The sequence below is a fragment of the Kogia breviceps genome, chromosome 1, assembly GCF_026419965.1.
Source record: "Kogia breviceps isolate mKogBre1 chromosome 1, mKogBre1 haplotype 1, whole genome shotgun sequence".
Classification (NCBI taxonomy): domain Eukaryota; kingdom Metazoa; phylum Chordata; class Mammalia; order Artiodactyla; family Physeteridae; genus Kogia; species Kogia breviceps.
Window position 1 is genome coordinate 100189527 of NC_081310.1, and position 21498 is coordinate 100211024.

A 21498-nucleotide genomic window follows, 5' to 3' on the forward strand; every position below is an offset into this window, starting at 1 on the left:
CTCTACTGATTTATGTATCATAACTCTATAAGCCTATGTAGCATAAATGTTACATGAACAAGCATAACTATCATTATTACTTTTTTCAGGAATAATAATATTTGGGCCAGTGATAATAATGTGATAATTTGGGGGACATTTTTTGCTAGCTAGCTTTTTCAGTCTGATAAACTTGGTAAGGCTGAGATAAATGTAGACACTATAACTCTTTAAATGAACAGTAAACTGACTTACAAAAACACTTAATAGAGTGCAAACATCTGCGCCAACACATTCCTATTTTGAAGAAAATTTTAAAAATATTGTTTTATCAAGAAATTTTATTTTGACTAAACTTAGGAACACTGAAAAACAAGTGTCTACACTTAAGAAATGAAAGAACCTGCAAGTGTACTGGAGAAAACGCTAAATGAAAAAAAAAAAAGTGTAAGTAAGGTCTCCTCAAGGTGTCACATCTAGGGTCTTACACCGAAATAAACTTTGAAACATTTCAAACAAGCCAGCTGCTGCCAATGTATGGAGAACAAAGTATCCCATTAACTGAAGTGCCTAAACTGATTTAAATGGTATCTTGGTAACCTTTTAGAAATTGCAACACGCTGCTATTTATAACACTGCCTCTTCAAAATGACAGTATGGCAAACTTAGTTTTTAAATATAATGCAATTTTTGTTATGAACTTGACACACGTTTGCTTCCCTGGAGAGAAACAAAAATCAGAGTTAAGATACTTTTTTTTTTTTTTTTTTTTTTTTGCCGGTACGTGGGCCTCTCACTGTTGTGGCCTCTCCCGTTGCGGAGCACAGGCTCCGGATGCGCAGGCTTAGCGGCCATGGCTCACAGGCCCAGCCGCTCCACGGCGTGTGGGATCTTCCCGGACCGGGGCACGAACCCGTGTGCCCTGCATGAGCAGGCGGATTCTCAACCACTGCGCCACCAGGGAAGCCCAGAGTTAAGATACTTTAACACACTTTTTTTTCCGCCTCATCAGAAGCCAACGTGCAATACAACATGAAAAATGTCTAAGTTGGAACTTTGTAATTTGGCTCATTGTACACTACGCCTTTCCACTACGTTGAATCTTATTTCTAGTTTCCAGCTCAGCTATTAGTAGTGGCTGGAAGGGCAAGTCACTTCTCTGAATGTTTCACTTCCCATAAAACCAGAAAATGGGTGGAGGACCATAGAGAGCTTTGAGCCGAATAACGTCTATTAGTTATCATCAAAAGCTTTTTCCTGCGGACGATGCAAAACCAGGCACACGGGGTTCTGCTTTGCTCGCATTCCACTACCGAGCCTAGGCTTCGTTCCTCTTCCTTTCAACCTCAATTCGGGCTCCTGAAGGTTAGCAAAGAGTTCGTTTAACGAAATCCAGCGCTCCTTTGTCTCCAAACTTGGCTAGGAAGGGATTCCGAGGCCTCAGCTGGCTGAGAGAAGGTAGTGGCGGCGATCCACCCTCGCCGGGCAACCCACGCACCCACCCCAACCCGAGTCTGGCGCCGAAACCCCGGCGCGTGCTTGGAGTTCCCCGGTACCGCGAGGCGCGCGCTCGCCCAGCCACTGTTCCTTGTAAAGGGCGGGATGCCAGGACGCGTGCCGGGACAGCGGCAAGCGGAAGCCGCTGGCGGAGAGGACGGGCGGTTCCCGCCAGCGCGGGTGGGGGAAGGGCGGCAGCCACACCCGGAAGTCGGTCTGGAAGGGAGGGGGGAACATGTGTGGGCGAGGCTTCCGGTAGCGCAAAGGGTATCGGGAGAGGCTTCCAGCAAACCTCTGGCCTCTGGAGCGGCGGACCACCGTTGCCGCGGCTTTGGCTTCTACGATCTGCGTTCGGGCTAAACGGTCACAGCGGCGCCACTGCCGCTCCCCTTGTGCCTGGTTCTGACCGTATTTGTTCCCCGGAGGCCGCCCCGGTTACAGCAGCGGCCGCGGCAGACATGTTGTGAGGCGGCGGCGCGAGTGTCTCAAGGATGGTTTGGCTGAGGCGGCAGCAGCGGCTGCTGGCGGCGGCGGCATTGGCAGCGGGGGCTCCGGCTCTGTAGAGCCCAGCCCGCTGGGTGTCCGCCCTGTACCGCGGCCAGACCAGTGGCCCTGGACCTTGCCTCTGCTCCGGCGCCGTTGGAGAACTGTTAGGCGACAGCGCACGCCCCTCAGAGGAGACACGAAGGGGGTTCTCCAGTGCTCAGATTTCCGGACCACCTAGCCTTCCTCTCTCCGACCTGGGCAGTGCTATCCCCAGAATCCTCAGCCCCCCTCCTCCCCCAAATTTGCTCCCAGCCTCGTCCTGAATCTTTCACACACGCGGGTGTTCTACGCCCTCTCGAGCCAACCCCTCGCCCCTTAATTTTCTGCACCCTCTTCTCAGAGCGCCGCCCGGATTGCTCTCCGAGGGCAGGCTTTTGAAAAAATCTTCGTGGAGCAGTGGACCAGAACTGGGGAGTTTTCAAAAGTCGGGGCGCGAGAGATAGGAAGGTACGATGGCTTCCTCATCTGGAAACGATGATGATCTCACTATACCCAGAGCTGCTATCAATAAGATGATCAAAGAGACTCTCCCCAATGTCCGGGTGGCCAACGATGCCCGGGAGCTGGTGGTGAACTGCTGCACTGAATTCATTCACCTTATATCTTCTGAAGCCAATGAGATTTGCAATAAATCGGAAAAGAAGACCATCTCTCCAGAGCACGTCATACAAGGTAAGTGGTATGTGTGGGATTTTGTTTCAAAGAGGGGCCGGGGACAAACTGCTAATCGCGTGACCCGTTCATGTCAAAGCCTTCAGTCCTGTCCCCTGGTTAGTACTGATAACTGAAAAAGCTGCGCGGGCATAGAGGCAGCCGGTGCCTTAAAATCCCTGTGTAATATTCTCGTGGTCCTTTTCAAACAGCGAATGCCGGTAAGGGTTGCAAACGATTAGGTCAGCTAACATCCCCCCAAATAAGGTAGTAGCAGCGATCTCAATTCACAGCCAGGTAAGTCCAAGCAACAAGAATATTGCCTACCTGAAGTGGAAGCTAGACGTGACAACTGAGAATGTGCCTGCCTAAAGTGGAACCTAGATCATGACAACTGAGAGAGGAACCCAGAAGTTTTGCCTTGGAGAATCAGAATTCAGACTGGAAGTTCAAGCATGAGTGGAAAGGGTACCCCTTCCCCACCCGGCCTTTTCACCAGTGTAGAAAAGATGAATTTTCAGAACACGAGTAAAAATATTCTTAACGTGCATGTTCAACGTTGTAAAGTTTATTAGTGTTGGATAGAGAGAGTATATTTTCTGCTTTAAAAATGGTTTCATGGTCCTAACGTTCATCAACAAGTTGCCAAAGCACTCCAGTTCTATTCTGTAAGAAAAGGGGCAGTGTTCTTTAATCTTCCTTCCCCTCCTTCCTTACTTTCTTCCTTTTTTCTGTAGCTTGCTTTGTTCCATGGAGATAGATTTTTAAAGCTTGGGTTGAAAGATTGTGAGAGATGTTTTTCATGGAGTATTTCCCACTTGTTTCCTGCTGTCATCCCCATTTAGATGTAAACGCTTCAGCTTTTATTGAACAGCAGTTCTGAAAGTTTAACAGTTTCTTCTCTCATCTTGGAAAGGATTTAGTTCAGTTAATAGGGATTTGGGGGACCGTATTCTGATGGTTTGTTTCAGGGATGGGGAGACATTTACTAGTCATAATGTTTTGGGAAGCACTTTCTGTGACTTGTACATATACTCTTATGAAAAGGTTGCATTCTATTTGAGGTGATAACTTGCTTTTTATAATAACCCAATTAAAATTCTAACAATATCTTGATTGCTTTTGAAGTCAGAAAAAAATCATGGTTAATTTAATTTTGGTAGGCAGGCGGTTGTCTACCATTTTATTTTTAAAATTTAACTTTTTAAAAGGTGACTTCCCTGTTATTCTGAAGTAGAGGACACGTCTGCTCATATTCACCATATGCAGTATTTTATGGTCAGTATTGACAAAAGGATTAAATGATTCATTTTTGATCCTTAATGATGTGTAGGAGGTAGATTTAAAACATACTCTGCCATTTCCATTTCATTACATAAGGAGAAAAAAAATCCCTAGGAAGAAGTATATTTGATTTTAAAGCTAGTGTTTTCTTCTACTTGTTTGGTGTACTCTGGCAAGTAAAATGAAAGCCAAGTTGTCTATGTTTCCTCTTGTGTTTTTATTTCACATTGTGCACTTGTCACAAGTCTTTCACAAGATTATCCAACACAAATAGCTGTAATTACCTTTTACAACTCATAAAAGAGAAAAAGGATCTTTTATCAACATTGTCTTTCTAATGAAAATTGCAAAAGATTTCAAAAGGATCTGCCAAAACATTGTTTACACCACAGAAGTGGGGATCATTCCAAAAATCTAAAAACACATTACAATCTGTCTTCTTGGGTAGAGTTTATTCTTTTCTAGGATATATTTAGATTTCTGATTGACATGATGGAAGAAAAGTGCAGCTGTAGTGAACAGTATGCTAAACAGCTCAACTTTGGAATATGCTAAATTCAGTTTAACATATGAGTCAAAAAGTTCCAGTGAAAGCATTTTCCTATGTACTGAGGATGATTTATTAATTTTTAAAAAAATCTCGCATTAACCTGCTACAGCCTTATGAATTTACCTTTTTTTTTTCTTTTAACATTGCCTTTGTTAAGTGGATAAGGACCTACATTTTATCCCCAAATTCTCCTCAGGGGAATAGATTTTATACATTTATAATCTCATATTGATATCATATTGCTTAATCATTTAAAGAAACTTTTGTCTTGAGTGATTAAAATTTTTTAAAAGAAATCCTTAAGGTGTGTATTTTTTTAGGTTTTTAAAGTGTGTGTTTATAGACTAACTCTAGAAAGCTGGGCATGATATTTTTTATGCTGTTCTGTCAATGTTGATTGTTTAAGAATGTAAGATATAGCCAAGTGGAATAATGTACGTTTTAAAGTGGTTTGATTTTCACATGTTGAAGTTTGGATTTTTTTAGTAATAAGTTTAATGAACTAAACTTTGCTTCAGAACATTTCACTTGTTCACTTGCCACTTTGCTTTACCTTGTCAGGGCAAATTAAGCATTTGAGGCAGTTCTGTAAAATGCATGCAGAATTTAAAATAATTTTATTGCCAGTAAATCTGAAATTATATAACCTAGTTAAAATTTAAAAAAATTATCTAAATATTTTGCTTATTTTTAGTTTAAGAACATGGACTTTGAAGATCACATACACACAACAGAGGGAGTTATAATATCTTTAAATGAATACTAACATGTTCTGTTGCATTATGGAAAGAATTGACATTGCGAGTTAGGAGCTGCAGGTTCTGTACTGGAAAGTCTGGCCTTAGGTAAATCTGTTAACTAAGGTTTCCCCATTTATGTATAAATAATACTTAATGGTTTCAGGTATAACTAGCAATTACTGAGAATCTGTCAGGATTGAGAAATTTACATGAAATATGCTACCATAAATAATAATTTTAAAACTTTATAGTGATACTGATTGAAATATAAAGCTGAAAGTCTGTTATGTTTTTTGTTTTTGTTTGGTTTTTTTTTTGCGGTACGTGGGCCTCGCACTGTTGTGGCCTCTCACGTTGCGGAGCACAGGCTCCGGGCGCGCAGGCTCAGCGGCCATGGCTCATGGGCCCAGCCGCTCCGCGGCATAGTGGGATCTTCCTGGACTGGGCCACGAACCCGTGTCCCCTGCATTGGCAGGCGGACTCTCAACTACTGCGCCACCAGGGAAGACCGTCTGTTATGTTTAACCGTACATCATGATGCCTTTTGTAAAGCCAAAGTGTAAATAAGAATATTTTAATTGATATGATTTTATTTCTGCATTTTAAATCTCTTGCTACATTTTTTTTTCCTCATGTTTTTGAGAATAGTAGGTGAAAGTAGTGAAAGTTTGAAAAAGTCTCCTAGGATTCACTTCTTCAGGAGTTGTGTTGCTCCAAGCTGTATGTTGAAGGACTTTTTAAAAAAAAAATTATAATCCCTCTCACACTGGTACTTTGGTAAAATACAAAAAAAATGGATCACTAGAAAAACAAAATGAAATTTTTTGATACTGCATTCAATAGAAATAAAATCACTTGGTCAAATTGCTATGAAGTTTCTTATTTTTCCCCAGCTTTTTGAAATATAATTGACATATAGCATTGTGTAAGTTTAAGGTTTACAATGTAATGATTTGATGTGTGTATATATTATGAAATAATTACCACAATAAAATTAGTTAACACAGCCATCACTTCGCATAGTTACAGTTTTGCTGTGAAGGTTCTTAAAATGCTTACTTTGAATTTCCATACTTAACTCATTGCAGACCATTACAGGCATTTCTGGCACAAGTCCATGGACCACACTTTGAGAATCTTGCTCTAAAGCCTAAACCACAGTCTGTTTTGGAAAGTGGATGTGGAGTAGTTTTGAAATCAGAGGATCTGAGTGATTGCAGAGAAGTTGTAGTAATAATAAGAATGATATTGTATTGCCTAAATAATCATCCATACTGAAATTTTTTTCTGAAGGGACATGTAATTTACATTGCACAATTTATCACATAATCAGATGCTTTTCAAGTTAGGATTTTACTGTTTTCTTTAAAATTGATATGTCTTGTTTTTGTTTTCCTTCTGCCACCCAGCAGTTACTTTTGAATACTACTGTGTACTTGGCACTGTACTAGATACTGCTAAGGATATAAAGATGAATGATATTTGATTCTTGTTCTGCCATCCATCTCTCATTGTTGTCCCAGATTCCCACGAGTGGTGATACCATAGAGGGCATGATTCTTAAGGGTCTTTTTCAGGCCAGTAAGCCAAGAAGTCACTTTGGCCTACATCCTCTTAATTTATTTTAAGTTAACTACATCACCTCCATACCTCCATCACCTAACATACAAACAAAAGAAAATAGAGAAATTAGAGAATGCTATTTTTTATATTTTAGTTTTGTCAAATGAAAAGCATGCATTATGCATTTGAAGTATAAAGTAATTCACACAAATTCATGTTATAACAAAACTTTTGAGGAGAACGTCATTTTTGGTAAAAGATACGACTATTAAAATTGTTGTTGGGTGGACATTTTTACCTTTTTTTTTTAAGTAGTTGTCTTAATATCTGTCTTTCAAATTGAAAAAAACATGCTAAATGTTTTTTATTTTTCCTTAATATGCCATGTACTTTTCTGGGTACAGTTTTAAGATAGATGGCAGAGGGTAGCAGACAGACCTCTGAGAAATAAGTGATATGTGCTTTATCCACAAATTTTAAAACATATATATTATTATTTATTTTTTTGGCTTTTACTCTGAGATCCTTAGAGTGAGGGCCATCAATAGTCCATAAAATCCCTTTGTACAAATTAGAAAAAGGCACTCCTTCCGTGTATTAATTTTGTATCCTGCAACTTTACTGAATTCATTGATTTGCTCTAGTAGTTTTCTGGTGGCATCTTTAGGATTGTCTATGTATAGTATCATGTCATCTGCAAACAGTGACAGTTTTACTTCTTCTTTTCCAATTTGTATTCCTTTTATTCCTTTTTGTTCTCTGATTGCCATGGCTAGGGCTTCCAAAACTATGTTGAATAATAGTGATGAGAGTGGACACCCTTGTCTTGTTCCTGATCTTAGAGGAAATGCTTTCAGTTTTTCGCCATTGAGAATGATGTTTGCTGTGGGTTTGTCATATACGGCCTTTACTATGTTGAGGTAGGTTCCCTCTGTGCCCACTTTCTGGAGAGTTTTTATCATAAATGGCTGTTGAGACACTCCTTCCTTAAAAACCTTTACTACCATCTGCCAGAAAAAGTGCTATAGTAAGCATACAAATCTATGATGTTTACAGTATGAATGGCTCTCCTCAGATATGCTGCTGTTGTGCACTGAACCACCTGCACAACTGTTAACTGATGGCGATGCTTAGGAGCCATTTTCCTTATCCTTTAAGATTCTCCTTTATGTAAAATGGGGATATTATTACTACATGATAACAGATGATGTAAAATACCCCCGTTTAGAAAATTCTGTCTCCAGTTACTCATATCCGTTAGCCAAAATGTGTTTAAAATTAGGATTAAAGTCAATGCAGTTTTGAAATTAAATTTATGGCTGGTCCTGTTGAACCATTTTATTGAGAGTACAGTGTTTGTACTCAGCATTGAGAGTATAGCTCTTTCAATAATATTAAATATTAACCTTGGATTTACTTGCAGTTTTTTTTTTTTGAAAACAGTGTTCTCAATCTTAGATGTTTTTAAAAGTGAGTTTTTTGTTTTTTAACCCAAGCCCTCCATGGTTTAAGGTAGATTGGATTGAAGTTTTTAATGTCTAGTCTAGTAATTCATGACATTTTGAAGAGTTCTCTCAAGTGTATTGATTTGTTAATTTTGTAAATTTGATATACTTGTTCAGCTTGAATTTAATGATGTGATAATGCATAGCTATACATTTATTTAGGCCCTGTATACTTACTAGCATACTCTTAAGTGTAAGAGAAAAGATAAAGATGAATTTAAAAAGTCCCTGCGCCTGCCGGCTTGTGACCTCGCGGGGCCGCCTCCGCAGGTCCGCTGCGATGCCCGTCGCGGTGGAGGACATCATGAGGCTCCTGTGCTCCGTCTCTGAGGAGAGGAAAATGTGGGTGGCCGTCAGGCACTCCGGGAGGGGCGGCCTGGTCACAGGGGCCGTGGCCTTCATTGGTGGTTTGGGACTAGCCGTTGGGGGGGCCGTCGGGGATTTGTTAGGCACTTGGATGACAAGTGGACAGTTTAAGCGAGTTCCTCAGATCATAATGGAGCTGCCACCTGCCGAGCAGCAGAAGCTCTTTAACGAAGCCACTGCCATCGTCAGGCGCCTGGAATGGACGGACGCCGTGCAGCTGACCATGCTGGTCATGGGCAGTGAGGCCCTGCAGCAGCAGCTGCTGGTGATGCTGGCCAACTATGTCACCAAGGAGCTCTGGGTGGAAGTGCAGTGCGACAACTAGGCCTCTGCTCCGGGAAGTGGGGTCCATTTAGATGATTCCCCCCAACTCATGGAAGGTGACTGGGGAGCTGCAGGAAGCCCCACATCATCAGAACATTACCCTAAACTGTAGCGAAGTCTCCTGCTGGAGAGGCTGGGGCTATGCTATATCATGTTCTGGAAATTATTTGAGAAGATGTCGTGTTTTGTGGCCGTGTGCACCTCTGTGCCCTGACAACCCTTCAACTGGGAAGCTGGTGAACAGTAAAGCCGGGACTGCTGCCACGTAGTGGCAGTTTTCTGAATCTACTCTGCTCACACCAGAGCTGGAAGGTCTTCACGTTCAGCCTTCTCATCTCATCATGTGAAGATGATGCCTGTCCAGGCAGCCGTTGCCCGACCAGCCCGACCTTGGGACCTTGGGGTTGTCCCCTGCTGGAATCAAGTTTACCTCTTGAACGCCCCTTCCCCACCCAGTGACTTCTGAGTGGCCTCAGGGAGGGGGCAGTTGGCCTGCTGAGTGAAGCCACAAGCGTCAGTGGCACCCAGCCCCTCCCCCAGTAGCTGCCCGACTGGGCTCTTGCCCTCCCAGGGGCTTGCTTTCCCCATCTGAAAAGTCATAGTAGTTCTTGAGTGATGTTTTTTAAATTAAATATTTTCAGTAAAATTATTGCTCTTTCTGACGTGGTAGAATTATAAACTATCTCTAAGAAATGTGTCCACCCTAAATTTCCCCTAATACTGTTTTTGCTTTGCTTTCAGAACCACAACTTGACTTCGTGTCATCATACTACAATAAATGTTTTCTGAACAACAACAAAAAGATGAATAAAAAAATAAAAGATGAAAAATATGTCCAAGTTAAGGGACGCTTACATGTTAGACACTGTGTTGTTAAATGCCTTAGGTTAATCTCTTGTTGATTCCTACAATCCTTAAAGTATTAAAAATATAATAGTGAATACTTAATTTTGCTCCTTCTATGGGCCAGCCTCTGTTCTTAGCTCTTTGTTTATATTCATTTATTCTTTACAGCAACCTGATCTGATGAGATGTAGGTTATTCTTGTTTTAGAGGAACAGAGGTGAAGGAACTTACCCTGACTCACACAGCTAATATGAGGCAGAGTTGGGCGTCAGTCCCTGTGGGGCTGCATGCTTAACCACTATAGTGCTTCTGGTTGTAGGAAGATATTATGAAATAGATGCTGTTTTCATTTTAGAGATGGGAAATTGAAGCTTAGAGATATTAAGCAGCATATCCAAGGTTACACAAATACAGTGACAACCAAGTTCCAAATTCTAAGTCTATCTTATTTCAAAAGGGGGAGATTACTTCTGTCTAGGAGGATCAGGCAAGCTTAATTTGAAGATATAGTTTGATCCAGGCCTTGAATGAATTACTGTCAGCATGAATGTGGGAAACTGGTGCCTGTTGGGAAACATTGAGTAGTCAGGTTTAGCAAAGTATGCAGGGATTTAATGGCAGAAGTAAAGCTGGAAAGGTAAGTGGGGCTAGATCCTGGAGAACCTTGTTGTAAGGCTAAGGAAATAAGACTCTTATTTAATTAATTAATTTATTTAAATTAAAATTTTTTAAAATTTTTGGCTGCATACGGTATTTGTTTTTCTCTTTTTGGCTGCGTTTGGTCTTCATTGCTGTGCTTGGGCTTTCTTTTAGTTGCAGCGAGCGGGGGCTACTCTTCGTTGCAGTGCATGGGCTTCTCATTGTGGTGGCTTCTCTTGTTGCAGAGCACGGGCTCTAGGCATGCAGGCTCAGTAGTTGTGGTGTGCAGGCTCAGTAGTTGTGGTACATGGGCTTCGTTGCTCCGCGGCATGTGGGATCTTCCTGGACCAGGGCTCGAACTCGTGTCTCCTGCATTGGCAGGCGGATGCTTAACCACTGTGCCACCAGGGAAGCCCAAGACTTTTCTTTAGAATAAGACTTTTCTTTAGAATGTGGTGGGAAACCTTAAATCATTTACTGATTTCTTTTGGTACTGTGTCCAGCCAGTATTATTGAAAATGCACTACTATGCTCGTGCCTTTAAAAAAGAGAAAAGAGGGACTTCCCTGGTGGCACAGTGGTTAAGAATCCGCCTGCCAATGCAGGGGACACAGGTTCGAGCCCTGGTCCTGAAAGATCCCACATGCTGCGGAGCAACTAAGCCCGTGTACCACAATTACTGAGCCTGCGCTCAAGAGCCCATGAGCCACAACTACTGAAGCCTGCGCGCCCAGAGCCTGTGCTCTGCAACAAGAGAAGCCACCGCAATAAAGAGTAGCCCCTGCTTGGGGCTTCCCTGGTGGCACAGTGGTTAAGAATCCGCCTGCCGATGCAGGAGACACGGGTTCGAGCCCTGGTCTGGGAAGGTCCCACGTACCGTGGAGCAGCTAAGCCCGTGCGCCACAACTACTGAGCCTGAGTGCCACAACTACTGAAGCTTGCGTGCCTAGAGCCCGTGCTCTGCAACAAGAGAAGCCACCCAATGAGAAGCTCGCGCACCTCCACGAAGAGTAACCCCCGCTCGCCGCAACTAGAGAAATGCCCACGCGCAACAACAAAGACCCAGACCGCGTGCAGCAACGAAGACCGAATGTAGCCAAAAATAAATAAATTTATTTTTTTAAAAAAGAGATAGAAAAGATAAAACTTTGGCTTCTAGCATTGACACTTAGAAAATAATGTCTGTCAATTCAAGTAAAAAATTCAGGCTGCCTAATTTTCACTTAATTTCCTACTATACTCCAAACTCCTCGAGGCCAGGGATTAGGTGGTGGTTAATTTGGTAAACAGAACTCAAAATAACAATAATGTCTTATTGAAATTTGGGGGGCACAAGGGGAGGGTCTGTAAGTTAATTAAAATTCAAGTAATAGCAGTCTGCTCTTTGGCATCACATTATTTCTAAAGACGGTTGATGAAAACAGCTTAATATATGAATAATTAAAGTTGTAAGTCATTCAAAATGCCTTAAAAACCACAGCTTATATGTGAATGTAGATTTTAAAGGTATATTTGGTATTCTCCTGGAAGAGCAAGTTCCTAAAGTTGGAACTTAGGGCATATTTACTGAGGGAGTCTGGCTCATCATAGTTGTTGAAAGACTGTAAGAACTGATGAACTAACAAGTTCATTTACTGTTTTTCACCACCATATTTCATCACTGGCTCAGAAAGCAAAACATGATTTTGGGGCCTTAGCATTTAGAAAACTATATAATTTTAAATACCGTGAGCCAAAAGGAAATTTTATGCTTTGTCTTTCTGGATTACAGAAGGCCTTTTTTTCTTACAAATTTTTCTTTCTAAATGTGAAAAAATAAAGGGAGAGAATTTTTTGTTAATGTTTCTTCTATCCTTATAGTCTTCCTTTATCCCAGTTTTTCTGCCATGTCACTTTAAATATTTTTATAGTGCTTCCTGTTAAGTTTTATTTTCAAGGGAAACTTTGGTTGAATATAAATGCTGAATTTCATAAGCTCTTTCCACCAGTATTTCTTAAACTTGGCAGTTTGAGTATCTTTGCTAAAAATACTAGTTTCCTGTTGGTATATTAGACAAAAGAACTTATCTATTCTTTGATCTTATCCTGCTGAAAATTAGAACATGTGTTACCAGCCTACTTTTTCTAAGCCAAATGGTACAAAATATGTTTTATTAACAAATATATTCCAAATATTTGCTTTTTTTGTATTCTTTGAGAAAGTGATGACTTAATGGTTGATTTACTATGAGTGGTATAGGAAAAATGTTTTCTTACTAAAACCACATGTTCTTACACTGGACTTTTTTTTTCCTCCAGGAAATGCTTTGGTTTTTAAAAAATTAGAAAGAAAAGGAAAAGTGAAGGCCAGTGCCTTGAAATGTTCCTTAAGTTTTAACTAATTTGCCATCTAATATTAAGAAAGTTTGATAAAATATTTTGTCTTAGCCATACTGATGATTGTTGTGCAGCTATAAAATAGGTAAAATTATTAGAAAGCAACAACCTTCCCCTCCAACCCCCAGCCCAAAACCCTCACCAAACTTAATGTTCCATAGGTGAGAGAAAAAGTTGTGTTTTACCACTTTTTCATATTTTCATATTTTCATTTCCCCAGCACTAGAAAGTTTAGGCTTTGGGTCTTATATCAGTGAAGTAAAAGAAGTCTTACAAGAATGCAAGACAGTAGCATTAAAAAGAAGAAAGGCCAGTTCTCGTTTGGAAAACCTTGGCATTCCTGAAGAAGAGTTATTGAGACAGCAACAGGAATTATTTGCAAAAGTAAGTAACACGTTTTAAATTATTTTCATCTGAATCTGACCCTTTTTGCTAACCAAAATCATAACTGGTTTCTAAAATCATTTCCTTAGTCAACATACGTACCCCCAAAATTTTCTTTCTGTGGCTGATTGTTAGATCATAGAGTCTGATGTTAGGTCTGGCTAGTTTTTTACTTTATATAAAAGCAAATATTTGCAGCAGCCTGTTTTCTGAGGAGAACAATTCCAAATAACTACTGAGATTTTATTTTGATGTTTTTTCAGGCAGAATGGCCATTTAAAAGCATGAAAAGTATACCTATTCTTAAGATTTAAAATGATAGACTGGTGAGAAAATATTGTATCAAATTTTTAGATGAATGGCATATAAGAAAGATCTGATTAACATCTACTTTGTAGTTAAATTAGGTCTTTAATACACCTTTAAAACATTCTAATCTTAAAAACTTTGAGGGGCCAGTGGAGCAGAGAAAGGGAGAAAACTTTTCTCCTTTCTTGATTGTCACAGTTCTAATGTCCAGTCTGTGAAGGATTAGCAACAAATACTAATATCCCTTTATTTTTTAAGAAAGGAGGGGACCACAGGGAGCTGGGACTGAATGGAATTTGTGGCTAGCCTCTTAGAATTTCACCAATGTTATCTCTGTACTATCTTCTGGGCCTGCCTTGGCCCATCCTTAGAATCCTGGGTGCCTTCTTCATTCCCTTCCAGGTCCCCTTGGTGGCAAAATAGAAGCAAGCTCTGTAACGCATTTCGGAGTCATCCTCTGTGGAAGATCATATTTTCAAAGATGACTGCTATAGTATATCTCACCCCTCGTGTTCTCCCCATGGTTCACTGTTCCTTGGTGTTACAGCAGAGGCAACAAAGGCTGGCAGCATTTATTACCTAATAAAAATACCTAGGGATGAGGAAAAGGGGATACAGAAGCCCACACAGCACAGCTTCCACATGGAGTGAATAGACACTACAACCAGTATGCACGCATACCCCATGCTGATGGCAAAGACCAACACAAAAAAGCTTTCCACTCAGGCATGGGATGCAACGCCTAGAATACCTACAGGTATGTAGGGCAAGAACAAGAGAAAGAAATTGAGAGAGAAAAATTGGCGTTTCCTTCTTCTCTACCAGGTTCCTTGAAGCTGGGGAGAAGGCAGTTACAGAGTACAGTGATTCTTGAATGTGACTGAATATTTACTCCACATAAGACTCAGAGCGTAATAGCCTGATTATTAAGAATGTAAATCACTGTTCAAGGCAAAATTTATCGGCTGGGGCTGAGGTACCTTAATGGTATTTTTACTTTCTCTTCTTTGTACCTCCTCCCCACCTACTCTGCAAAGGCAAGGGCAAGGAATTATGAACTTGAAAATTTATGATAACGCTTAAAAAATAATCCATTCAATTTTTGGGTACTACTAAAATGCTCAGCTTGCTCAAGCAAACTGTCTATATGTAAATACTTTTTTGAAATAAAGCATTTGACTTACTTTCCAGTGGGAAGATCTTGAAAGTTAGACCTAAATCGTTGGGCCAGAGGTTGTTCTATGGCAAAAAGGATGTAAAATATGGAGTGTTTCAGTTCCATAGAGATATTTATTTCATCATGGGAATAGAGCTGTGTGGTCATTTATAAATGTCTGTCCCTACCATTAGTCTGTAAGCTCCCTGAGGGCAGGACCCATTATTAGTTGTATCTCTAGCACCCACCTAACATGGTAGCTAGCACAGGGGGAGTATTCAATAACTATTTGTTGAATGGATGACTGAGTTGGGTTGGTAAGTCAAGGAAGCACAGAACTCTAGGGGTGGAAGAGACTTTTGAAAACCATTTACTTCAACCTTGATCTTCCAAATTACAATTCTGAGGTTCAAGGAGGTTAAAGAACCTATTTGCCATTATTTAAAAAAAAGAGGAGAGAAGGTGATGTTGTTTTTTTCCTACGAAGTTCTGGCTTCTCATTTGAAATTGAAAGACAGGTTTGGTTTGAATAGAAGAGGTAAGAATTGCTACCAGTTACTGTAATTACCATTAGAACTGGGAAATACCATTTTAGGTCATCTCTTCCAGATTAGTACCATAACTGATCTCTTTGCAGTCATAACAACCAGTTTGGTTTATATTTTAAAGCATTTGAATTTTAAGTGTTATCAAGCACTAGACAGCAGATACCGTTTAAACTAATAAGGAAATAAAAGCTTACCAACATTTGAGTTCTAAACATGTGTTAATCATGTTGCCAAGTAATTTACCAGTATTATTTCATTTAATCCTCACAACAACCTATGAAATAGGTGCTGAAGTGGAAAAGCCTTTGAGGCAGGCATGAGCACATGCAAACAGTGTTATAATCCATATGAATATGAGGTACCAAATGAGGAGTGATAATTTTTTTAAAAAGCTAATGGCAGACTTCCCAGGTGGTTCAGTGGTTAAGAATCTTCTTGCCAAAGCAGGGGACATGGGTTCTAGCCCTGGTCCAGGAAGATCCCACAAGCTGTGGAGCAACTAAGCCCGTGCACCACAACTACTGAGCCTGTGCTCTAGAGTCTGCGAGCCACAACTACTGAGCCCATGTGCGTAGAGCCTGTGCCCTGCAACAAGAGAAGTCACTGCAATGAGAAGCCCATGCCCTGCAGTAAAGAGTAGCCCCTGCTGTCCGCAACTAGAGAAAGCCCACGTGCAGCTAGACTAGAGAAAGCCCGCGTACAGCAACGAAGACCCAACACAGCCATAAATAAATAAATTTATTTATTAAAAAAAAAAAGAGGCATGAAATAGCAAGATGTCTTTAAAAAAAAAAGCTAATTGCTATTATTTATTGAGTCTCTGCTATTGCAGATCACCTACAGGGTGCCAAAGGAAATATTTGATAAAAGGAAAAAGATGCTCTGCTAAATACTTTATATACTTTGCAGAGTTCTTAATGAGTAATACAAATTTTACTATACCCATTTACACCTTAAGAAACAGACTCAGAGATAGAGAAGCTTGCATGAGATCAGATCATTTGTTCTACAGATATTTATTAAAGTCTTCACTATTTACCAGATATAGTGCTAGGTGCTAGGCTTCTAATAGTATAAAAAAGAGACATGGTTCCTATCATTGTGAAGCTTAGTACTGGGAAGGATTGACTTAAACAAATGAAAGGGTGAGTACCTTTCGACTCCAAAACCTGTTCTCTTTCTATAATACTGTGCTAATGCTCTAGCCACCATTTTGTTTGCTTAAATTTATTTTGGAACTTTTAAGTGAAATGAACATGCTTTATCATTTCTAGGGCAAAAAGTTGAATGAAAAATAACTGACTGACTGCCATATCTGTCTTCAGCTCTCTACCTTTGTCATCTGTTTTGTTTTGTTTTTTTTCCCCTTATCTCCCTTCCTTCTTGACCTGACCTATGGGTGAAAATACCCTAGTATTTCTTTGCTATTGTGAGAAAAATCAGAAGAGAAGTAAAATTATGGCAGCTGCTTAGTACTTTTTTTCCTAGAGCATAAAGTACTTTAGTCGTAAATATAAAAGGAACTGATAAATTATTATAACATCTTTTTCATAACTTTCATTTCACTTAATCATTTAGACTTTATATGCCAACACAATAGCAGCCTCATTTGAAGCTATCTTTCACTGTTAGCAGCAAATATTTGAAAAGGAGGTAATCTCTAATATGTTGAGATTAAAGTTAGCTGTAAATTATGAATGAGTTATTTTAGTGTGTCAAAGTAGGAAACTTAAAACACAGTGAAAATCTCCAGAAGAAGTGAATTAGGAAGTATATGCCTACTTACTTCTCTTTCACTCTTCCATTTTAGAAGGAAAATACTTGGGATGGATTGGATGAGAAGCAAAAGGGGAAAAAAGAAAGCAGAATAAATACACTGAAATTTTTAATTTGTGGAAATGAATACAAATAATATTTACCAATCAACATTCATTTTAAAGACACTGGAATGCTTTTATGTTCAGAGAGAAAAGTATGGGTGCTGATATGGGGTGATGATACCTAAAAGTCAGTTAAATTTTTAGTGTAACCAGTACATGTCTTTGTAGATCATTGAGCAAACTACAAGATAAAGCAACTTTGCAATAAGACCTGTGTAGAGACTTGAATTATTTGAATTATCTTTTCTGTGCCACAAAATGACATCTATTTATAGCTGATTAGGCCACAAAGTAGGTATTATTAAGTTGATTAAATCGATATATTTTGTTTGCCCTACCATTTTCAAGTATTTTCTGTGAAGCATTCTTACTCTATTTTGAACTCTGGGTATTCCTGTCATAAAAGTAAACATGCCTGTGTGTTATGGAAATATTTTCTATATTTCTTTATAAAAATGGGTAGAAGTAGTTACTAGAATACCTAGTCCTTAATTTCCTACACAAACGCAAAAAACCTTTTTGTCTTGTAGGGAAGGTATAATATAGGTATATTAACAGCTGTATTATGAGGTTGACTAGTCTCATGTGGAAGATATAAAGAGATCCCCAAGTACAGAGATATCACATTAGATTTTAATGATATAGGAGTGTGCCAGTTACTAAGCAGTTATCTCAGCATGAAACCCTCCTTTCTATGTTCTGCTTTGAGACTGGGCCCAGTACTCTGCAAACCACGTTTCTGTTTTCTAGATGACTTCCTTTAGACTGTGCTGCCAGTAGGGGGCTCTAGAGGGAGATTACAGGGCTGGATGGAAGAAGGCACATGTTCCTTTCTTTTTTTTACTTTCAGTTGGCTTCAAGTTCCTTTGAGCAGCCCAGCAATGCTTCACCCTGGCTGCATCATTTTTTTCCTGTAGTGGGAATTGAATCTGGTTTGCAGTTTCTCTAATACAGAAGCAGCCTGAACATGCATTCCCTTCCTCAAGGATTTGGATCTTAAACCTTGAGGCCCTCCTCTAAGCTCAGAGATGATAGTAGTACCAGCCAATTTATGCCTCTTCTTCAGAAGTCTGAGTTTCATTTCCATGGGTTGCTCCTCTAAGCTTCCAAGTTTTAAAGATCCCAGCCTCTTCCCTTGTTTCCCCCAGTTTTAGGGTTGGTGGCTGCTTCCTGTAGTTGCCACCCACATATCTTAGTGTTCATTTCTTGCCTTTTCAGTTACCTAGTTTCCACCTTTATAACTTGGTTAATAGTCTTTTATATGACATTCTTTCTATTTCCCTAACTAGTGTAACTTCTATCTCCTGATTAGACCCTGAATGATACTGGAAGGAATCAGGAACAAACTTAATGGAGAAACTAGTATTTCAGTTTGACTTGAAGGAAGAGTGGAATTTCAGTAGGTGAAAATCAGATTTCAAATAGAATGACTATCAGCATGAGTAAAGGTAGCAAAAATGGGAGGGTATGATGTGTAATATAGGAAACACTTTATGTTTATCTAGGGGTTTTTTATGGGTTTGTTTTTTTTTTTTGCGGTATGCGGGCCTCTCACTGTTGTGGCCTCTCCCGTTGCGGAGCACAGGCTCTGGACGTGCGGGTTCAGCGGCCATGGCTCACAGGCCTAGCCGCTCTGCGGCATGTGGGATCTTCCCGGACCGGATCACGAAGCCGTGTCCCCTGCATCGGCAGGCGGACTCTCAACCACTGCGCCACCAGGGAAGCCCTGGCTTATTTTCTTTGGAGCACAAGACAAATGTTTTGAAAGAATATTAGAGAAATACATTGGGGCAGACAGTAATTTGGAGGATCTTGAACTCTAGGCTGAGAAATTTGGACTTAATTGGTAACAATTAAATGATTTTTTAAAAAATTACAGATTAAACAAATTTATTTTATTTTATTTATTTATTTTTATTTATTTTGGGCTGCGTTGGGTCTTCGTTGCTGAGCGCAGCTTTCTCTAGTTGTGGCGAGCAAGGGTTCCTCTTCATTGCAGTACATGGGCTTCTCTTGTTGCAGAGCATGGGCTCTAGGCGCCCGGGCTTCAGTAGTTGTGGCATGCGGGCTCAGTAGTTGTGGCTCGCAGGCTCTAGAGCGCAGGCTCAGTAGTCGTGGCGCATGGGCTTAGTTGCTCCGAGACGTGGGATCTTCCAAGACCAGGGCTTGAACCCATGTCCCCTGCATTGGCAGGTGGTTTCTTAACCACTGCACCACCAGGGAAGTACCTTAATGATTTTTTTTAAGTGTAGTAATTCTCCCCTAGGAATGTTTGGATAATACATTCATGACAGATTATTGAGAAAAGTTAGGAATGTACATGGTAAAATCTTAAGGTTATGCTGAGCCTCATTGTTTTCTCACAGAACATTCATCCAGTCAGAAACTACTGGGGGCCTGTATGTTGGGAATGCAACAATGAATATGGAAACATTTTCTATTCTCCACTCTAGTGGAGAAAAAAGATGTATACTCACATAATTAGAGAACAAAATGGACAGGTATGGGAATGCATAGAGAATTACAGAATATGAAATAGAGCAGAAAATGTGACCTAGAAGGACCAAGAAAAACTGAAAACTGATGTGTGTTTTAAATGATAACTAGCAATTGGCCATTCATAAAGGAGTGTATGAGCCAGGCTTAAAGAATAATTCTGAGAAAAGACAAAAATGGAGAAACAACATTGTTTTGGTAAACTCTAATGGGAAATTATATGATCTTTTCAAAAGCAGATTCGTTTTTCCCTTCTTGGTGTGTTTTTTCTGCTAATGGATGAAATTAAATTGGGAAGGAGCCTTAGCTCATGCAATAGGGCATGTAATGCATACGTATGCATCTTGGTTTCTCAAATCCTGTGGTGGTTTTTATAGAGGGTATTTCAAATGAATGGATTTTAATTATCCCACTTAAATTCAGTACTGGATAAATAATTTTCACTAGTGTGTATGTGGGAAGGGTATGTTCTTTGTGTGTACACATGTGTGTATTTACAGAGACAGGGAGAGGGACAGAGGAAGAAAGAGATGTATCTATAGAGTAGGGAACTGTGATAGAAACTTAAAAGAAATATCAAGGTAGCTAGTGCACTCACGTACAGTACTGTTCCCTAACAGAGGTATTGTACTAGAGAACTTTTAAGCCACAGAAATAATTTTTAGATTGCAAATGTTTACGTCAAAATTATGAGTTTAGAGGACAGAAGAATCAAGTGAAACAAAAGAGAGGGAAACACAGGGAAAAGGAACCAAAGAGTGAATGTGTGATTTTTCTTTAAACTTTTTTAGGTTCTTCAGCTGAACCATTATGTAGCATAAAAGGAAACTTTTATTGAAAATTTTTATGGAAACTCTCCTTAAGAGAATAGAGAAGAAGCAATCTCTAATTATATTTTCTTATAGAGGTCATGTTGTCCTGATGTACAACAACTATATTGGTTGGAAAATATCCAAATTTGATGATGAATAAGTTTATGAAAGTGTGCATGTTGTAGGTTTTTAAAAAAATTACTATTTTTTAAAATGTTTTTTGTGTTTAGGCTAGACAGCAGCAAGCAGAATTAGCCCAACAGGAATGGCTTCAAATGCAGCAAGCTGCCCAGCAAGCACAGCTTGCTGCTGCTTCAGCAAGTGCATCCAACCAGGCAGGATCTTCTCAGGATGAAGAAGATGATGATGATATCTGAAATTCACCAGCTGAGTTTCTATTTCCTCTATACATGTTTTTCCCTGCACAAGAAAACAGTGAAAGAAATGCTTATCTGTAATTTTGTATGCATCTTGGTGGACTTACCATTGGTATTCTAGGGATGTCTGCCATTAAGTTTCATCTATTGTGTGCTATTCATGTAAAAACTGTCTCTTGGAACTATTGAAAATTTAAGGCTCAGTATAATATCAATTTTGAATTTTTAATGGTGTTTATGAAATTTTAGATAGCAGTGAGTCCTTTATTTGATCAATAAACAGTGTTACAGAAAACTTCAAGTTTATAAAAATTCAGTGACATTTATACAGAAGCTCTAAATCTTCAGTTGCATTTCCTCTGCCCTTTTAACTAAACTAAAAATTGGGAATTTTAAATTATTGGGGGGGAGGTGCTATGTGATGCAGTAGATATTAGATCAGGCTGGTGAAAAAACAAAGAGTTCAGTTCTGTAGTATTTGGATTTTTTGTCTTTTAAAATGAGTATATATAGAGGCACTAAATATATATGCTCAGATGAATATACTTGTTTTAAAAAAATCTCAAACAAGACATTCAAAAACTAGGATGAGTATGTTCAGTAGTAGTTGTAAAATTTGGTAGGTTATGTTTTGATTTTGTTTTTGTTTTATGTAGAGGTAAAAACTAAA

The 21498-nt window shown here is 39.6% G+C and overlaps 1 protein-coding gene and 1 pseudogene across 1 annotated transcript; both read left to right on the forward strand.

Annotated features, from left to right (window-relative positions):
- Positions 1-1221: 1221 nt before the first annotated feature.
- On the forward strand, positions 1222-21123 carry DR1 (down-regulator of transcription 1). The gene is made up of 3 exons (XM_059070110.2): positions 1222-2694; positions 13087-13250; positions 20682-21123. Exons 1-3 carry the CDS (start codon positions 2475-2477, stop codon positions 20826-20828), a joined length of 531 nt encoding a protein of 176 aa, XP_058926093.1. The 5' UTR covers positions 1222-2474; the 3' UTR covers positions 20829-21123.
- LOC131760216 (protein C19orf12 homolog pseudogene) lies at positions 2707-9881 on the forward strand (annotated as a pseudogene).
- Positions 21124-21498: the final 375 nt, after the last annotated feature.

What these genes read in the sequence shown, in the direction of transcription:
- DR1 (XM_059070110.2), top strand. Translation starts at nt 2,475, where the DNA reads ATGGCTTCCTCATCTGGAAACGATGATGATCTCACTATACCCAGAGCT. An exon ending in TCCAGAGCACGTCATACAAG is followed by an intron (nt 2,695 to 13,086) that starts GTAAGTGGTATG and finishes TCATTTCCCCAG; the next exon opens with CACTAGAAAGTTTAGGCTTT. An exon ending in AACAGGAATTATTTGCAAAA is followed by an intron (nt 13,251 to 20,681) that starts GTAAGTAACACG and finishes TTTTGTGTTTAG; the next exon opens with GCTAGACAGCAGCAAGCAGA.